Raw genomic sequence first — 21,243 nt, 5'->3', positions numbered from 1 at the left:
AGGCCGCTTCACCTCGGACCCCTCTGTACACCGGTGTGGGCATCAGGCCACTGCATGTCACAGCGCTAGTGACACTTCAGAAAAAGCTCTGTGCTCCACTGCTCCCAACACTCCCCTCTCTCCTGCAGACGGGCCTGCACTGGCTCCTCGAGCTCCAAAATGTGCTCTGATATATGTGCCAGAATGTTCACACCACCGTTCTTTAGAAAGCAAAATGGGCCACGCACTACAGGGAAAGAACAAAGTGTGCCCAGAAAAGTCACAGGATGGACTATTACCTGACAATGAACATGACCGCGTTACCCGATCAAACTCCCACACAGAAGCATCGCAGAAACCACACACACAGCATGAGATCATATTTATAAAGCTCAAAATTGAACTAAGTGATACGTTATTAGGGACACATGTGCATGTGGTAAACTGCATGAGAAAAGGAGGAGAGGATGGTTATCAGTGGGGACGGCGGTGACTCGGGAGGGAGAGGCAGGGACTGGGGAGAAGTACAGCTGGTTACGTTCTGCTTCTTAACGTGAGAGCTGAGCTCGTGGGTTTAGCCTTCTGCTTTATAACTGACCTACACATTACACATGTTCCTTTGTATAGGTCAAATCATGTAACAATTACAAAAAAATGACGAGCCTGGTAGCCCAAATTTACTTGCCACCATCATGAGCTATAATCAGACAGGGGACAGGCATCCCGGAGGCTCATCCTGCAGCATGACCCAGGAGGGCCCCCTCAGTTTCCCCACCCCTAAAATGATGCTCTCTAACAGAGGTGAGCACTGTGTCAGCCGCAGGCCCGGACACTGATGTCTGTTTTACCATGCAGATTGCTGCTTTCTCTGTTGGCCCTGCCTCTTTTCCCCTGGGGTCTGACCCTGCTCTGCGCCGTGCAGTTCAGTGGGGCTGCCAAGGCCTGACTCCCCCACCACAGGGGGAGGGAACGACTTCTGGACAGGCCAGCAGGGCGTTTCTCGCAGGTTCCATGAGCACAGGCAGGGGACGGAGGGCAGCTGACCGCCAGTCATCGGGGCACAGTGTCCTGAAAGGGCTGTGTCTGCTCCTGACACGCCTCGAGCTACCTCCTGGCAGGTCAGCCCAATCTCTGCCTGGGAGCATCTAGCACCATTAAAAAGTGGAACAAAGACAAAAACAAACCCTTTCCTTGCTTAAGCTAATCACAGCAGGTTTCTGTTGACTGCACTCAAGGAAGCCTGTCTGACTCAGGAGGAAATGCCATTTTACTAACAACACAGGCGTGGTTCAGGCCTTGGCCAAGGTGGGTAAAAGGAGATGGCAGCAGAGACTGCTCAGGCGTGTCCGCTTCAGCAGCCTAACTGGTCTCTATCAGTATCACCTGCCTCCCAAAGCTTTCCAGAATACACTGCAATCCAGATGAAAACAATTCATTCCAGACTAATCTGCAGAAGATAGCACATTCAAGTCTCATCTGAACCGCCTACGGGTGCCCTACTGCCTACAGTACAGCTCCCAAGCTTTCTGCCAAAGTCACAGGGAACAGGGGACTAGCTATGTCGTAGGGCAGGTGGCAGCTGTTGGTCCCCGTCCCTTCCCAGGTGAGAGTTCCCTTCAGCCTCAGAGATGGTTGCAACAGCAGCAAATGGCCTAGAGACCTGCAATCTAATAAAACACCGTCTTTGAAAAGTAAAAGCCACATAAAGCAATTATGCTGGAAATGTGATTATCCTCCTGGCAATCTGATCAGAATCATATTACCCACTGCTGTGTGAGCACCCGCTTATGTTGGTTCCGTGTCACCCAAGAAAGCTGGCTGAAATGTACAGTGACCTGAACCAGCCACTCCCGAGGGTAAAATGGTGTATATAAAATGGGATTCTTCCCTTGAACTGCGCCCCTAAACTCTCATCAGTCTATTAAAACAGAAGCCCCATGGGAAAGCAGAGACAGAGGACAGGCCATTGTGAAACAAAAGCCAGCTTTCTCAGGCGGAAGGAAGTCACTCTCACATCTTACACCTGTTTACCCATAATTCAGTTCTCTCTGCTCATTCCCTTCAAGGCCAAATTCCTACCTTCATCCTGAAATGGAAGCTCAATGACCCAGAAATAATTTGAGCAAACCTATTTCACTGAGGACGCTTTCATGTCTGTCTTCATTAACTCTCTGGGCCCTGTCACGGGCGCTGAAAGTGGGATTTGCTTCAGCTGCTGGGTCCAGGGGGTCTTAAACTTTAAACAATGCGTACGTTGAATGGAGGCAGAAAATACTTCCTGTTCTGTAGACAGATACAATTGTTTTCTTTTTCTATTAAAAGGACACTGCATTATCTCATTCACTGTATTTTTTAACTGAAAGAATGTGAAACAAAAGTAGAATGTTACCCAGATAAATGTCACTAATTTTTCCTGCCACAGATGAAATACCACGCACTTAACAAGCCCAGTTTTCCTTTGCACACACACATGCGTGTTCTCCTCAGCTGCATGGCGTGAGTGAACAGGAGCTCATCCTGGGTGACTGGCTCTTTATAAGGTTTTACAAGAGGGAAATACTAAAGTATGGGGAGGTCACACTAAGCCCCAAAGCTGCAGTAACAGACGAGACATAAAAGACACTCACTCCTGAAGTTCATCCCCCTGACACCCATCAAAACCACCCCTGTTATTTAATTAATTCTGCTTTCTGTAAAATGAGGTGGCTTCTCAAAATCAGCGTTCAGGAAAGAGCCTTCCAGTGAATATTACCACACAGAGCCTTAGAAAATCTCCTATGCCTCTCTAGTTGCTAACGTAAGTTAGCGCTTCTATTCCACCGCATTGCCCAGACACACCTGTCTTTGGTGAATTCATGCAACTACAAACATCAATGGGGAGTTTACAAGGCCACGTCACTCAGAGCAAACCAACATCAGAAACAACAAAACCGGAAGTTGGCAGTGGTAAGGTGTGGGGACAGAGCCCCAGAAAGTAGTTTATAGGCTCTCGGCCTCACATGGAGGGGTGCTGGCTCGGGTGGTGGATGGCCGTCAGCTGAGGCTGGTCGGCCGTCGGCTGTGACCAGTGAGCCATTGGCCACTAATATAACTGCCGTGGCTACGCTAGCAGAAGATGGGGGCTAGCAAGAAGATGGTGGCTGAGCTGGCAGGAGTGGATTGCAGAGAGGCGGATGCCGCCAGTGAGTCTATAGTGGTGTGACTCCCCTACCTATGGCTCCATGGGTGTTCCTGTTTGGCCTCACCATGTCCTGCGTTCTTGTGTGGGGAGCAGGACCAGAGACCCCGCAGGCCTCCCCGCACGACATAAGGTCTCGGAGCACCTTCTTCAAACACACGATGGATTTGATCAATGATTTTCCACAGAACCTGGTTCCGTTTTACGAGGCTGTTTTCTTCAGCAGGATCCAATGGTTGGCACTACTGTGGTCGTTGGGACAACACAAAACGTATTCGCCAGAGTGCCATACACTGACTTCCAGTGAAATGGTCCTATCGTGTCTTTCCTCTCTGGTTAACTCTGCAACTTTGTTCAAAAGTGCAGAATGTTTAACATACAGAACGCCGGTAAAGAGAAATACGCTATTCACCAGTGAACTGGGATTTACTTTCCATTCTACAGATCCCACAGCATAGGACCAGAGACAAAATCTTGAGGCCCATTTTCTTCCCCACGGCCCTAAAACAGCTCAGGCAGAACTTACCAGAAGCATTGCTGATGTCCCATTGGGTCTGGACAAGTGGATGGACATTTCAGGGAACATCCTGTCAATACGGCTTATGACGTCATCAACGTATCTAAGTGGGAAAAAAACGTGTATGAACTGAACCGTAGTCAACGAAACACAAATCTACAGTGCACGAAGACTTCAGACGTCTCCTCAATTTAGTTTTCTATTAATGGAAGACAGTTTTAAGAAGGCAAATGGGATTACATGGCTTTTTATAAAAAATACCCCCGCCCCGTTGCTTCTCTTGCCTTCCAGAGCCAACCATTTTTTAGTGATTTCTTGGGTATGTCTACAAATGTGTTTTTAAATGTCAGTTCTTGCTTTTTCATTTCAAGGCATGACCTAATGACTTTTTTCTACAGACCAGAATTTAGCTGTCACCTTCCTGGCCACTGGGCTCTAACTACTGAGGTTCCTCCTTCGTCCTTTGGTACAAGGAATGGCAGCAGCTTCAGCTCGGGTCGCCTCGCTATTGCCTGTTTGTCTTCTCGACTCAATTCCCTGGATTGAATTCCTTCTGTTTTCAATACCTGAAGTCATATTCCCATTTTCCTGCTTGGATTCTAATTCAAGTCATATCACAGCTGCTGCTGCAGTGGGTGTTCGATGTTTACATCCTTAAATCTCGGCACAGATCTGTCAATAGCTCAGCTCCATAGCGGCTCATGAGTCCATTTACTCACTAGTACAGCTTCCTGCTTCTCCTTGATTTTCACTTGAGTAGTTTTCTGTGCACCTATTCCAATTTCATCCCTAAACTCTCTGACTGTAAAACTGCTCTCACTATAGTCACATTAGACAATCTATCAGCTCCGTTTTTTCCTGGAGACATTCCTCTGAGAAGGGAGACCCTGTGCCTCTGGCCCAAATGGAACCCCTATCTCTTAAGCTTTCAGAACCACTGAGATAACTGACTTTGAGCACTTCGCCTGGTGCCTGGCACATACTAAGAACCCCAAATGACAAATACTCCTGGTACACCGTGGGCTATTCTGTAAAAATGCCCTCGCTTGGCAGGACGAATTCTCCCCTCCAGTGGACACTTACTGTGACGCCGCCACCCCACAGCACCCACAGGGCCAGGCCTGGCTCAGATCCCTTGAGAATAAAACCATAGCAGCATCTGTGCTCACCATCCACTCACACTGGACACGGAGGGGATGTAACATACAATAGATGAGATGCAAAACTATCTATTAAGGATTTCGCATTGGATTTCATATCCGTTGGATCTGACAAATTAAATTACATGTCCATTAGATCAGGGACATAGAAAAGCTATGTTCTCTTGAGGGAAGAGGGCGATTAGCGCTCTACTCACAACATGAAAAGATTTTCGTTTGAAACGCAGGGCTCATGAAAGATAGCAGACAACATCATGCCATTTATTAAAAAATGATCACCCAGTTTATCAGCTCTGAGTGTCAGGGAGGAATCCTACTGATTAATTTCTCAGGTTTTCCTGACACAATGTTTTATATGGAGAGGTTTTTTTTTTGTGTGTGTGTGTTTTTATTTTATTGGGGAATACTGGGGGACAGTGTGTTTCTCCAGGGCCCATCAGCTCCAAGTCGTTGTCCTTCAATCTAGTTGTGGAGGGCTCAGCTCAGCTCCCCCAAGTTCAGTCGCCGTTTTCAATCTTTAGTTGCAGGGGGCACAGCCCACCATCCCATGTGGGAATGGACCCGGCAACCTTGTTGTTAAGAGCTCGAGCTCTAACCAGCTGAGCCATCCAGCTGCTCTATATGGAGAGTTTTAAAGTCCGACTGAAGGAGGGAAGAGAAGAACGATAGCAGTCAGTGTGAGTACTGAATTAACAGTAAGAAGACAGAGCAGAGACGCCTGAGAAGTGCTGGAGGTGCGCTGAAGGCTATTTGCTGCTGGGGAAAGAGGGCCGAAAAAGACTGATATTCTTCAAGGCTGCAAATGACTTTTACCAACTTAGTGCCAGACAGTTCTCTTCCATCTCTCGGAAGGACCAGAAGATGAGGACATGGCATTACAAAGCAGACTTGCTCAGAAAGAACAAGAGGTATTTCTTTAAAGTAAGGCCACGTTCTCTTCATATTTTAAAATGGTTTAAAACAGTCTTTCCTGGATGGCTAAGAAACAGCCTAAGACCCCACACATCTCCCACAGTCCCCTTCTGGATTTAAAGCTGCATGATATACAAGCTTGGCTCTAGGCTAAAATGCTACAAAGGAGGTAGGAAGACGAAGAAAGGAGGAAACGAACACGTTTTCCTCCTGCCTGATGTTTCCTGAAATGGTGGGAGATGCAGGGCAAACTTCATGCCGACAGCTCACACCAAGGCCCTGGAAACATGTCCGCATTTACATGCTTCTTTTCCGAATCTATGTGTGTGGTTTAAACCCAGTTCCTTCAGACTCAGCAGGAAGCAACAATCTGCTGTCCTGTGTGAGTGGAGGTCATTGCTAAGTATATGCTAATGGGGGGAGGTGGAGGCAATGCCTCCTGAGCTAACGCTCAGCTCAATTGATAGCCATCAGAGCTCCAGACGATGGTAGACTGCAAGTGACTCTGCAGGACGTCAGCACAAAGGTAACGTCATAATTCGCTCTCCCTTGTTCCTTTCACCTTGAAGTTTTCAAAAGACTTTCTGGAAAACCTGTCTTGTTAGTAGGCAAGGAAAATAGGGGAATGGACAGGTTAAGGGGTGATTCCAGAAACCCAGTTTTGTGTGTAGATTACGAGGTTCCACGCCGACCACCGAACTCCTTGCTTTTAGTACGAGCCGGAGTTCTAGAAGGGCAGACACCTGCTCCTTGCCATTTCTGATTCCTTTATTTATAAGTTCTTTACTTGTAAAGGAAGGCAGCAGCAGAAGAAAAAGAATTCCTAGGGAAAATATCTGTCGCCGTAGGAAAGTGGGGGTTCTGGGGTGGGATTTCTGTTTTCTTCCCAACCAGAGATCTCAAAGCTCAGAAAACTCAACCCAAAGAATTTACTAAGCAAAAGTAACTTTCAAGGAGACTGTTTTTCATTTACATGCCTAACATAAAGGAGACGCAAATTTCCTTTTCACAGGTGACATTATGTGTTTGCCAAAGAGAGAGAAAGAGAAAGAAAGTCAGCTGTGTCTTTTTAACTGAGGGAAATCATGTCTAAATCCTAGGAGCAAAAATCAAAACATTTCATTTTCAACCTTCAAAACACAAACCCACCACGACCCCCAGTGACGACCCCCAGTGACGTGAAGGAAATACAGAGCTGGAGACAAATGACACTTCCTTTTTGCCGAGGGCGGGGCCGGCACGGGAGGTGGTCCTCCCATTACTTCTCCGAAGCTGCCTCCAGTGAGTGCTCCGAGCTCTGCGTGCTGAGCTGAGAACAGGTAGGAACAGCGAGCTCCCTCCCACGCCCCCACCGTATGCTACACTCCGCTCTGTGGCAGGAGCAAAGCACTTTAATTTTTACCTTTGGAATATAGGCAAACAAGCAGTAACACAACAGTGGTGACTAGTTTACACTTGAGCAGACGCGACGTGCAAAGACATTAATTTAGTGCCAAATTGAGCTGTGAGTCACAATTTGCACATATCTGTCAACCTGTTAGCAGGGTAATAACTTGGAAGGACTGTTGTTCCTGTTTACATTTCAGAGGCCTTTCGAAAAGGGGCAGCTGCTTGCTTCTCCTCCTTGAAGCTGGCTCGAAGGGCCAAGAAACGGGGGTAGAAATGCAAACCCCCTGACATCACCAGTCCACATCAAGGTGTGACTCATCACTTCAGGATTTGCAGGCAGAAAATTAACTTTCAAGCAAGTACAGAATCCAGTGCCCCTGTCCTGCTCCCCACTACAGACTCTCAGTGGTTTCCGATCCAATATTCCCCAGTATAATCCAAGTGATTCTTTATCGAAGTTTCTGAAGGCTTCCTTAGAACTCAGCTTCAGTCTCAACTACTTCACTATCTTGGCCGCGTTACAATCATGCCGTTCTCAGATTTCTAACATTAATTTCTGAAGCCCTTAAGCCTGGTTCTCTTCTGATTTTCTTCAAGTAGCCTAGCCTGTTCCTTTAAATATCCTTAATCAGAAAAGTAGAGAACACTGGGCCCTCAGAGGTCCTGTCATCCAACGTCCCGTCAATGCAGGAACGTACCACCACCTCCATGAGGTGGTCTGCTCTAAGGCAGCCCCTGGTACTGCTGGGCGGCCGGGCTGTTTCAATCCACTTACCAACGTCTCCACCCAATGACTCCACGTCAGCCTTCTGCAATGATACAACTATTTCCTGCCGAACGTAAAGGCTTTCCTCAAACATGAAAAAGACTATCGGGTTTTCTGATTTCTTTTATCAGCATTTTAAACTCTTTCTTGGCTCACAGATCCCTTTGAGAATGTACCGAACACTACAATACATGTCCTTAAATATTCGCTGAGTGAATGGAGAGGACATTAAAAGTCAGCCATGTGGACCCGGGTCAGGCAGTTACGAAACAAACACACGCGACGTTCTCTTCAGCAGATCGGAGAATGCATTATATATCAGCCATCAAAAATCACCCACAGCAGAAACCAAAGTGCTCCACAAAACAAACCTCAAAGAAAGCAGCAGAGACTCTTCAAAGTCTTACAGCGTACTACGCAACCACAAACTCCCTACATCTGTTTTAGCAGAAGCTCAGTCCATCTCAGAAACAGAGCCTTCCAAAGGAGTGCACTGAGCTACCGGCATGCCAGTTTTCAAATGCTGCTTCTAATGAACTAATTAATTCTACAGAAACGTTAGCACAAACAGGTGTGCTACCAAACCAGGATTACAAGACTCAGATGACAACGAAACAGAATGTGGAAGACATTTCCAAAGACGCTGGTTTTGCAAAACATGAATTTTCTACTCTACACATTAAAATATATTGCAAACTTTTTATTATTAAAGACTTAAAATAATCTGCTGGACAGATGGCTTGGTTCTCTAAAGTCTGACCCCTCCTCAAAAAAAAAAAAACAGTCTGTACTCCAGCCAGTGATCTCATGTTAGAGAGATGTTTAGCAGCTCTGACCAGATTCCAATAGCGTTTACCCCATACAGTGTGCACGAGACACGCTGTTCATTTTCTCCACCCACACAAAATCAGGAATGCACATATTAATAAACCACCTTTTGGGGGAAAGGGTAATGCCCCGTAGATACCAAAAAGGGAATCATTTGCACGATCTGAAAATGATTTAAGATTTTTCTTCCACACCTGTCCAGAATGATGACACCGAGGAGACTCTGCCAGTGGGTGGAAACAGAGGGGGGTTTGTTTAATTACTTCATGAGGATAAGATTGCCTGAAACTACAACTATCAACCTCAGTATGCTGAAGAAAGAAGGTTGGGAGCATAGGTCAAACTCGCTCATTTATTTCACTGAGGTCAAACGTGTCAGATTTTTGTATCATGTCTGTGAAAGATTTCTGGTTATTCTAAGGAAATTAAAAGTATTTCCTAAACTGTACATCTAAAAGTAGGACTAGCTGGATGCATTACAGAAATGAGAGCCTTTGCTTAGCCGGCTATACCAGCCCTCGCTACCCTCCCTGATCAGCCCTACCCCGAGCTACTAACGTTGTGTTATTCTCTTCCAAAAAGACACTCAAAAATGGCAAAAATCTCTTTATGGAAACTCAACACCCAAGCAGACAGGGCTGTCAAGATTAGGGACTGGCTTTCAAGGGGTAACACTGGCCAGGCCACAGAAGCAGACGCGGACCTTCCTGTTCTCTCCTTCGTAGCTTAAGCACTGCGAGCTGTGTGAATATGCTACCTGAACCAATTTAGAAGCACCAGGGCAAGCAAACACAAGCTACGCTATGTTTCCTAAAGTTGCAAAACATGCAAAGACCCCGCACACAGTTAAGTATATATAACAAATGTTCCTTCTTCTGTTGAGTGTCAAGCATCCCAGGCAGTTCAGGGCTATGCATGAACTGGAACACGTGACAAGTACCATCATAAAAACAGCAATCTTATTACACGTGATTTAGAGAGGCAAAGAGTGTAGTCTGTAAGCTGTCTCTGTTATATCTATTAATAAATATTTATTGAGTGCCTACGGTTCTCAGCAAACAATTCCTGTGTTCAGGGAATGATATTAAATATTAGAGACAGAAAACAGCTGCAGTAGCTGGCCCACAGTGAGGCCGGCGGGGCGTTAGCCCGGGCTTTGTGCTGGACGCGCATCCGGCTGAGCGGGGAAGCAGGCCCTGCCCTCCAGGGTGCAAAGCGCTGTGGCGTCCTCTATCGCATTGGAGCTCTCACCTCCTCTATGAAGGCAGAAGGGCAAGTGTAAGAGTCCCGCTTCAGAAATGACAGGAAAAAGGAGCTTAAGTGACTTGCTCAGGCTAACAGCACGGCTGAGTGGCAGAGCTGAGCCCAGGACCCACATCCAGTTCCCCATTCCCGTAGTTTCCTTCTTGCCACTCCCCAGACTTTCCATAAGACACCCGAGAAACAGTTCAGTAGCGGTAACAACATCAGACTATGATGTTCTCTCCTCCCAGTCATGCAGTAAAGAGCAGCCGCGGCCTAAGCGAGCCCAGGGAACAGTGAGTGACGATGGAGGACTCACCCTCCTGGGCTTACACTTCACTTGCTACAAGCCATTCTCCTCCTCCAGGAAAACAAGACGAGTAAGTTAAATCTCCTTCCATGCTTCTGTTGGGTTTTTGGTTTTGTGACTCAATTTATGTACAAAGTTGGTAGGTAACAGGAAGGGGAAAACCAGTAAATACTTGTTTTGCATTTTATGTTAATAACTAATGCAGATATTTCTCTACATTTCTGTTCTTCCACTAAAAATTTATTCAGACATCTGTGGGTCCCAGTTTCCCCTAAGACATTTAAACAGTGTATTAAGCTTGGGAAAGAATTATCATCTCAGGCGACATCTACCTCCTCCGCAGGCCCAAGCATGTTCCAGAGAGGGGAAAAAACAAACAACCCAAAAACCCAAACAAGAAAAACACCCGTATTGAGCTTTCCAGCAACACCAATTAACAACAGTTATTGAATCAGTCATCTCCGGAGCAACACAGATGGGCAGGGATGAAGGTGTGAACAAGTCACCCGGTGAGAAAGCACCCCTGGGCTTCTAACTTTCAACGGGGAGCTGACGAGGACAAACAATGCAGCAGTGCACACTGCAGAGCTACACCCCTTTCCAAATCCCTCGCCTCCCGTCCGAGCCCCTCACAGCTGAGGCCCGCTTCCTAAGTGCAGACTGGCCTGGTCGTTTGGCACTTCTCGGCAATGCTTTGATCCAGTGACCGGTTCCAGAAGTTCAGAGTCTGCTGCACACACGCAGAACAAGATTTTGTTCCCATTTGAGTTTTTAATGTCCCCGAGAATGTCCATGGCAGATCGCATGAAGGAAAAATGCCAAAGAGAATGCTAACAACCACTGAACACCTGACGTGTTCCAGGCATAACACCAGATTAAGCAAATGCATGCTAGTAGTCAGAAAGAGTCAACACGTTTCAGGAAACCACAAAACTCTTCTTTTCCCTCCTCCTGGGACAAATTTGTTTGTACGACAGTAATTTCACGTTTTCTTTTCACTCATCAGACAGTCACTCGCTGAGGAGACAGCCTGAGGTCTCCCCATCTCCAGCCTGTGCAACGATTCTGCACATAATACACACTCAAAAAACAGTAGGCGAACTGCACATAATACACACTCAAAAAACACTAGGAGAACTGGACTGACTTCAGCAGACTGGGTCACGGCTACATAAAGAACACAGAGTGAACAGAACCTTGTGTGGTAATTGTTTCTTTTATAAAAAGTAAAAAAATTCTGAGGCAGAAAATCTCATCCAACACAGTTTGCAGACACAGGGAGGTAGCTCCCTCCCTTCCCTTTCTGACAGCAGCAACGCAGACCAGCTGGGTTACAGAAGGCAGACTTGACATGGCAGCAAACGGAAAGTAACAGAAAAACGGAAACAAAAGCAGCCCTTCCTGGCTGGTGGTGTCTGGACTGGAGCTTTAGGGCCTTTCCCACCTAGCAGCTTGTCTGAGGTCTCACTGCGCACTGTTCACTCCGTATCTGACCCCCTTTAGATCTCTGCTGACACCAACCTTCAGTAGAAAAGTCTTCTCTAAGGCCCCGAAATGAAAAACGGTCCAGGGCCATCATTCATGGCGTCCTCACTTGTCCCTCAGAGTCCACAGCACAACCCACCCATACATCTGGATGGCTATTAATGGCCACCTGCCCAACAGACTGGAAGCTCCATGTGCGGAAGGCACAGCCCCCGTGTTCCGTGCTGCCAGCGCCCCCGCACCCCGTGGGCTCTCAACAGATACCTGGTATGTGACTCTTGCGTGTGGACCCCTCTGCAGCGTAACAGAGCCTGAGGCCGGGGCTCAGGGCCCCGCACTCAGAGGCTCCCAACCTCACTGTGCCCTCATCTGGGACAAGTTACCGTAATCTCCCTATGCTTCAGTTTCCTCGTCTATAAAACAAGGATAAAAACACTATCTTCTCCATATGGTCATTATGAGAAATGGGTGAATGCAGCACAAAAAGCACTTAGCACAAAGTAAGCAATTAATATTAGCTGTTCCTTTTATATGTACAAATATTGCCTTTTTCTGGGAAAAAAAAAGGTTAGGAACTTTGTTTGAATGTAGAGGATGACGAAGCCTCAGGACGTCAATCGCAGACTGAAAACTGCGTGAAGAGTAAGCATGAAAGGCAGGGAACGTTACTGTCCTCTCAGGCTTCCTGCTCACTTCAACACATTGTCACTTGTCAGTTAGTAAGGCGAGTTCTTTTCATGATTTTCAAATGAAGGCAGACAAAAGAGAGGGAAGGCTGTTGCTGACCCTGAAACAGGACTGACGATAGAAGTGGGCTGCAGTGAATAGCTCTGGTTTCTAGAAGGAGAGCTACACTGGAGGTCTTTCCGCATCCAGCTTTCCACCCGGTCCATCCTGCACAGTGGCCCAGGAGGGTGACTAACACATGCGCACGTTACATCCACAAGCCTTCTGACCTCTGGCCTCCAGCCGGCTTCCGGTCAGTGGTGGGCACCAGCCTGGGACTCAGAAGGCGGGTTGTGGAGGGTGGCTGTGACAACTGAGTAAGACTCCCTGCAATCCTACCTAGACGAAGGTTGGGTTTGTTTCTCCCCACCCCACCCCCCAGCAGAGCTATGAGCAGCAGAGGGTCATGGGGATAGGGGACTGGGTGGGGCCGGAGGTCAGCTAGGACTAACTCAGGCTTTGCTACCAGCTGTAGGGGGGCGGGGCGGTAACAGCAGTTCCTGTGCACCGTTTCTCCACCCCACCCCCCAGTATTGACATAAAGGGGGGGAGGGGGCCTATGGCCAGAAAGGTACCTCCCTCCAGACTCTCCTCTTCTGTTACTCCTCTTATTTCCCCTTTTTCCTTAAAGGGTCCCAGCACCTCCACGCTGTAGGCACAAAGCATTCCTTCTCAGACCACTGCCAACTGCTAGTTTGCCTTTCCCTCTCTTTAAGTTCACTGTCAAATTCACAATTGCCCCAGACTAACAATTTCCAAAGTGTGACCTGCATACTCACCAAGGGGCACGTGAGGTGATGTTAGGTGAGATGTGGTGAGCATGAACATTTTTAATTTAAATATATGTGTATATAGAAAAATATATAACTAGCAAATAACACCTGTGCGTTCACAGATCTCACTTCTGAGAATGAGGCTAAGTTTAAAAATTAGTTTATTTAGAGAAAAATATTATGCAAATAATAGAACACCCGATCAAAGGTTATGGCAAAAATCCTATAGGTGGTTGTAAATGACTGAGTTTAGAAATCCCTCTAAAGTGAGGCAGGTCATAAAACAGCTTGGTTTCAAAAAGGTTTTGCTTGTCTTTGTAAATTGTGGGGTGTTTTTTTTTCATTCTAAATAAATCTTCACCTTCATGCCTTAAAAAAACAAATCTCCATACACATCTGGAGATATTGCAGAGAGGAGAAAACGGATAAGCACCCTAGGCCGGGCCAGGGTGTTGAGGTCAGCAATACCGCGAAACAAGGGCTGCAGACCATCCATCACCCTGGGAGCTGACTACGCTGCGGCGTGTCTGGGAACACGCAACGGAGCACGGCAGGAGGGCCTTCTGAATAAAAATAAAATGGCCTTCACACAGGCAGCAGTACATGTGGCCACTGCCCCCAAACTCCTTTTGCCACTTTCGAACGAGTTAAAAATTGTGCCAGAACATGTTTTGCCCAATGGAGCCAAATCAATTATAGAATCCTACTGGAGACAGGTGGATGATTTTTGCAGCGCCTTGAACAAACTCTCAAAGGGCGCCCTCTACAGGCTTCCAGCGGCCTCACCAAACCATAAATAACATCATACCTCCCTAATCTGCGAAATCCTGTGGCAGTCTTTCAAATCCTTGCAGAACCCTTTTATATTGTAAATCAAAGGAGAAACACAGTTAATCAAGACGACCTTCTGCTCACCCACGTCACCCCACCCCTCGGAGCCCTGCCTCCTGTTCTTCCCCCACATAACCCACCCCAAGGAAACGTGCCTCTGCCCAGGGAAAGGGGAAAACTTCAGGGGGAAAAAGCCCATCATTTATAAACAAGAAAGGTCAAAAAAATGATTTGAAAAAGAAAAAGAAAAAAAGCACGGAAGGGTGATTTCATCCAAAATACATAATAATCATTAGTGTGTGTTCCTAAGAAGAGCCATTAACAGTCTTGTTTCAGTAATAAAACAAGCAGAAAATCAGTCATGTATCATAAAAATCCCCAGACATTTAGAGGTTAACCAATATGCTTCTAAATAACTCATGAGACAAAGAAGAAATCACAAGGGAAATTAGAAAATATCTTGAACTGAATGATAAAAATATATCAAAATTGGTGAAATGCAGCTAAAGCTCTACCTGCAGGGAAATTTATAGTTTCAAAAAGCTTATGTAAAAATTTTTTTAAATGCCTAAAAGATCAAATATCTATGCTTCCATTTGAAGAAGTTAGAAAAAGAAAAGCAAATGAAACCCAAAAGTAAGGAGAAGGAAATGTTTGTAAATGAATGAAAAACAGAGACAAATTAGAAAAAGAATCACTGAAATCAAAAGCAGTTAATTTAAAAGAAAATACATAAAATTGAGAAATCTATAGTTAGAGTGATCAAGGGGAAAAAAAGACACAATTTATCAATATCAGGAATGAATGAGGAGACATCATGCAGATTGTAGAGACATTAAAAGGCTCGTAAGAGAATATTGCGAACAACTTTATGCCAATAAATTTGACAACTTAGATGAAGTGGACAGTCCTTGAAAGATATAAACTAGATAACTAATATAAGAAATAAAAATCTAAATACCTACTTTTAAAAAATTGAATTTGCTATCAAAAACCTCCCCATAAAGAAAATTCCAGTGCCACATGGATTCATTGGTTAATTCTATCAAAAAGTTAGGAAAGCAGTAATGCCAATCTTAGGGAAACTCAGAAAACAGAAAAGGAGGGAACGTTTCTCAACACATTTAGTAGGGCCAACATTATCCTGACACTGAAACTAGACAAAGGCATTACAAATAATATATTCTTCATAAACAAAGACACAAAATTCCTTAACAAAATAGTAGCAAATAGAATCCAGCAATATGTTAAAATGATCATATATCATGATCAAGGATATTCTATAATGCAAAGTTGGATTAGCATTCAAAATGAACCCATTTTGTGGTATATACATACAATGGAATATTACTCGGCAGAAAATGGGTGCATTTTATGTAAACTGTATCTCAGTAAGACTGATTTGTTTTTTAAATGTTTAGAGAATATGCTGAATTCTCTGCACTAATCTCAAGCATTAAAGGGATGAGAGTCCCAGTTAGTGATTTTCAGTAAGCCTGGGAGACAGAGCACGAGACTGCACCGTTTGGGACTTCAGGGCATGAGAACTCGGTCAGCTTCACGTGTGGGCTGCACGCGTGACACACACCTGTGCAATCAGTTCTGAAAGGCTCCGGACAAAGCTGCCTCAGGCACCATTACTGCCTCTCCCCGGAGCCGGCACCAGTCTTTACCACATTGGTCAAAATGGACAAGAATCTACTCACAGGAGGCTCCATATGCCCAGCGCGCCCACAGCAGCAGGATTTCAGCAGAACAACCCCATACGGGAAGCCCTTTTGGCCTCCATATTTGCCCATCTGGACCACTAAGAGTTTCACATGCATTTGAATACAGAAAACATTTGGGGTATCTTTAGACCTGTAAGTCACCATCAAAGCAAGATACTTTCCTCAGGACAATTTCTGGACAGAAATACTTTCTTTTCATGTTGAAAGGGAACACTGACTGAATCAGGAAGGCAATACTGTAGTTCAGACCATGAAGTCAGTCCTCCCACGGGTGGGGGAGAGGTGTCCCCGCTCCACTGAGTGAGGCAATTACTAGGCTTCCACCCTCATCCCCAAACGGGGCTAACGAGAGTGGCTCTGAAGTCTACGTGAGAGAGTGCTGGAAGGAACGCAGCACACCTCCTAGTTTAACTACCACACACCCACGAGAGTCACAGCGGGTTATACGCTGACGATCGTCAGTCAGTACATTCAAGCCTCACCTGGAATCCACGCTAACGGGGTTCTTCTGCCACTGCTTGCTAAGGCCCTTCCAGCTCTAGGCAATTCAACATGCGTTTCCTGAGACTATCCATCTCTGAGCAGTACATGTGGTAATTATTCTAGAAAATTCAATCCATCAGAACGACCCATGCCTTAACCTTTGTGACTAACTGGAATCTATTGTACTTGATGGATTTTAGAATCCATCAGTATTTTAATAGCAGAACTCTTCCAAGTACTGGCATAAAACACACCGCCTTTGTCACTGTTGGGGGAGGCGGCATTACTAGAAATCTCCAAAGAAACTTGTAACGAGAAAGAATTACAGCCACCAAGTCTTAGGAGCTAAAGCTGAGCATCTTAACAGGACCCCAGCAAGTTTGTAATCAAGGACACGTACAGGAAGGACTCCGCCCACTGGAGTCCCCAGATGAATGCTGACCGGCTGAGGAGGCTGCCCTAAGCGGCCCGTGGGCGGTTCCGAGGGCTCTGCAATTAAAGGGCACAGAACGAGTATGTCTTTCACTGGAGGCTCTCAGAATAACGCAGAGAAAAGCAATTATTTACTCAAATGTTAATGGCTTCAGAAATAGGAGCCAGGAGCATAAGCATCCAGGTCCTAAATTCTTCAATTCCAGACACCCCCTCTTGTAAACAGAAGTCCTGCTGCAATGAACAGATGCAGCCGGAACTCACTCAGTTGTGTTGTATCAATCCCTCGGCTTAAGGCTCCAAGTGTCACCTACCCCAGAAGGCTATGCCTCGAGCTCTGACCTGTGAAGTGGCATGCACACGTGCACACACGCACACGTGCACACACGCACTCCTTCAGTAGGCAGAGCAGACTCCTCAGGAGTTGGGGACACAGCTCCTAACGAGGGCACATCAGTTTCTCTTGCTCACATCCCACAGTTGTCCTGACAAGGAAAACTGCGGTGAATCAGCCTGCGAGTGAGTCAACACCACAAAGGTGTTCACGTCGCCTGCCTGGCGTTGTGTGAACGCAGAAGAGGACGTCTGAAAGACGACATAGTCATTCCATCTGGTAAAAACAGGTGCGTACCCACAAGAACACTGAGGAAGGGACGACAAACAGAGGGTAGGCACAGAAGACACGCGCAGGAGCAATCCTTCCCGGAAACGAGGTGCACAGAGACGTAAGAACAAGGCGAGAGTCTGTCTCTAACAGAGATGAGATGACGCTGCTACTCCTACAACAGGCACATGGCAGTTGCTGAGTGAAGACGGAGCCATTACGCCGCGTCGGTGAGAATATTAAGAGAGAGCTCCAGCAGGGAACACTGGGGTTACATGAGGCAGCACTTTACAACTGGAAGGATTGCCGGCAGAGCAGAGGGCTGCCAGGAGAGGCGAGGAAATGACCGCCTGTAGAGGCATTCTAGGTTAAAACTCGACACCTGCCTCCTCATTACAATGGAATTATTCCTGCCACAGTTCAGGAGAACCGAAGAGATGTGCCATTAGACAGGTCTGCTCCGATCGAAATAAGAATGAAAACAAGGAGGTTAAATGCCTGCTTTTCGACAGCTTTAACCCTCTAGTATAAATGAGCGTTTTGCCCACTGGGCAAAACTCTAGACATTGAAACTCATCACATGCCTGTTAACACAGCCTGCCTCTGCTACAGTGGGCAAGAAATCAACACAACGGCACCTTGCTTCAGAGAAGAGAGTCCAGCTGTCTGGGAAGTGGCTTTGGGTAACACTTATCACAACCACAGAGCAGTATCTCCTCCCTGCCTGAAAAGCTCTGCACAGTTCTCAGCCTTAATTCAAAGGTTTCTTTCTTTGAGTTCAAAAACAATAGCATTATTTGTTGTTAAACAAGGTAAAAGCATTTCAGTTTGCTCAGCATGACTCAGAAACTTTTCATCATATTCTTGAAGGTTCTAAGCGCCCAATGATGGCTCTGGGAAATACGACTTTTTCCTGATTCCCTCAGCAAATAATGAATTGACCGTTGGCGTCCGCATGCCAAGGCCTAATGAAGGCCGCAGGGGACGTGACGGAACTTCTGCCTTCATTAACTAGCCAAGGATCTCAGGCTGGGGAGACTCTGTTCTCTACAACCCCTTCACACCTAAAAGAGCAGAGCCCACCCACGCCCCCCATGGGACCCTAACCCTCTATGGCTAGAAGGCCTGCTTGAGCTCTGCAAGATGACACACAGAGTGTCACTTCTGGCACTCTTTTCTCCACTTTAGTGAATCCATTCATGTTTGGAAATACTTCCAAGAGTTGACAGATTTAAGAATTAAAATCATAGCCCCCAAAGTAATCATGTAATTCTAAAGTTGGAAGGCAACTGTGAGGGTACCTAGTCCAAATTCCTTAGTCTCTGGAGAGAGAAACGGGGGGCACCGAGAGGCTGGCTGGCTTCTTTAAAACCTTCTGGCTGGTTCTAGGCAAAGCTGGGATTAGCGCTCAGATCTCTGAAGCTCTTCTGTCCTAGATATAGACCCTTACAATGTGGCTACATAATAAAAACATAGACATATGAACCAATAAACTCTTCCAAAGGACAGAGTTAAGAGCCTTTTACAGCCACATGTAAAAAAGTTTTCATTGTATTTTTCCATCGTATTTTTAATATTCTTATCCACTCTTGCTTTTCGAATGAGAAATTCTGGCCATAGTTTAAATGTAATTTAAATTATGCCACAAGGTCTTGAGAAATCTTCCTGATCTATTTCCAAGCACAGACTCTGGAGAAATAATGAGTTTGTGTATAAACATAAGCTTGGACGTCCTGAAATCAATCCAGGCTGGTGCTGCCCAAAGTTCAGTTAATATCTGTTTTGGTGTTTTCTGAAACACTTTTGGAATAAAATAATAATCCAGTTAAATGCATATTTTGTAAAGCTTCTGAGCACCCTCACCTTCAGTGAGGAGGAAGGGCTGGATGAAGTACACAGTAAGATGCTTTTATTTTGTGTGGATTTCAAGTCACTGGCTAATGATTTTCATTCTGCAGATGAGGATGACATGTCAGCATTGATTCAAACACACTTGATTCATCTATTTTGGTTTGGGAGAAAGTTTCCACTCTAAAAATAAAACTTTAAAAAACCGAAAATGTATTTCTAAAACCTGAGCCGTAATGACCAGTAAAATATTGAGGCATAATGTTCAACGAAACCATTTTCCAGCCATACATCACTTTCTGTTTGGGTCCTGCCCAACTGTTTCAAAGTTCATTTTTACAGTGTTCAGGGATAATAGCAACCGTATCATTCACAGAGCCATGTCGAGTCAATTTCTACAGAGAGCAAATGGAATTTTTCCAAATAGATTAAGTTTTAGCGTAGAGAACAAAGACCCCCTGAGGTTAGCTTTTCTGAAACAAAATGGCCAGAAATTAAGTTTAGATAATTTCAAGGGATATTTTTCAAGTGTGACTGACTCAAAATGGGAGGCCCGCTATCTTAAACACGAAATTTTTTCAAGCCCCCAGAAGCAGCATGAAAGAAGCAGAAAAAGAAGACGGGAACAATCAAGACTCCTATGCTACGGCAAAAGTATTTCTGATCCCCCAATGTAAGGTGCTGGACGCAACCCCTCCAGCCTGCCCACCTCTGCTGGGGAAGGTGCCCTCCTCGTTAGCAAAGGTTTCTGATACCTCACGCCTGTCTCTCTGGATGCCGAAACTGAATTTTATCCATTTTTATGAGTATCTTTTGAAAACAAAGATATATGTATTTCAAACAAAAAAAACAATGTATTTTATTACTGTTACGAGCATCAACTCAAGCCCTTGTGATTTATATTTATAGTTTTCGTCTGTTTCTTCTGTTATATAAGCATCGGCTCCTAGCTATTGTTCATATGTGTGCCGTGTGTTTCCAAACGCGTTACCCTGACAACCCGAAGAAAATGGGCTCTGACAGAGGGTCTCTGACAGTCTGAGAAACTGACAGCAGCAGTATCAGTTGGGCCTGCTTTCATACTTCTTGGTTCTTGACTGTTCCAATGTGTTATGGGGGTCAAAAAATGGACAGTGAATAAGTGAGTGTGCCCTTCTATGATGCTGATTACCCACTCAGCATTAAGTACCTCTCGTCTGATTGTGAGGCAATGGAGAAGGCAACATAAATGCTGAAAGGAGTGAAAACACTGGCTCTGGTAAACTTGCGCAAGTAATTCAACACCTCAAGCCTCAGTTTCCTCAACTATAAAAGGATGACAGTTGCACCTGGCTCAGAAGGTTGTTAGGATTAAATAAGGTGTTAAGTGCTTACAACAGTACCTGAAACTGAATAATCACTCAATAAATAACAGCTACCGGTGGTGATGGGGGTGGTGGGGGTGGTGGGGGTGATGGGGGTGGTGGTGGTGGGGGGGGTGAAGCAGTATCCATCCAGGCCTTTGTTAATTCCTTCAACGCCAATATGGTCAATGAAAACGTCACTAAGGCAAATCACTCTGGCCACATCAGACAGGCCCACAAATACAAAACCATGGGGGCTTTTAATGACATAAGAATGAGAGAAAGAAGAAGGGGGGCAGGGAGAGAGGGGTTACGGTATTGTAATATTGTATCTAACCCCAGCCCCACACTCGCATTTAAACCTTGAACCAAGGACATGCAATTGGTACAAGATGATGGTCTGTTTTAAAAAGTGGGGAGCATAATGTTTAAGCACAAGAGAGCAAACTGGTAGTGTTTTGATGGAGTCCTTTCTGATACAAGGACATACGTATTAACCATATTTCAAGCTTTCCCATGGCACTATGCTAATGCATGTTCAATGTTTTATCTAAAATCCCACAACACTTCCAGCAATTTCATACCCAGTTCTTATTTTAAACTCACTGTATTGACACAAAACCTCTCTTAATAAAGGCTTTTTAAAAATGAAAGTACATAAACTTACACATATGCATGTATTATGAATTTTATTTATCTGGATCGAT

At 45.5% G+C, this 21,243-nt stretch overlaps 1 protein-coding gene across 4 annotated transcripts in view; it reads right to left on the bottom strand.

Moving 5' to 3' along the window:
- The window catches only part of MED27 (mediator complex subunit 27), a 188,240-nt gene that overhangs the window by 61,680 nt on the left and 105,317 nt on the right, over positions 1 to 21,243 (bottom strand). For all 4 annotated transcript variants that reach the window (XM_088793380.1, XM_088793381.1, XM_074331236.2 and 1 more), the window contains exon 4: positions 3,684 to 3,777. In XM_088793380.1, the coding sequence (XP_088649506.1) occupies positions 3,684 to 3,777 (94 nt within the window). The remainder of the gene's footprint in view (positions 1 to 3,683; positions 3,778 to 21,243) is intronic.

The sequence above is a fragment of the Rhinolophus sinicus genome, chromosome 16, assembly GCF_057876585.1.
Source record: "Rhinolophus sinicus isolate RSI-liver-muscle chromosome 16, RSI-T2T, whole genome shotgun sequence".
Taxonomy (NCBI): Eukaryota; Metazoa; Chordata; class Mammalia; order Chiroptera; family Rhinolophidae; genus Rhinolophus; species Rhinolophus sinicus.
This window is presented reverse-complemented; position numbering and strand designations above follow the sequence as displayed.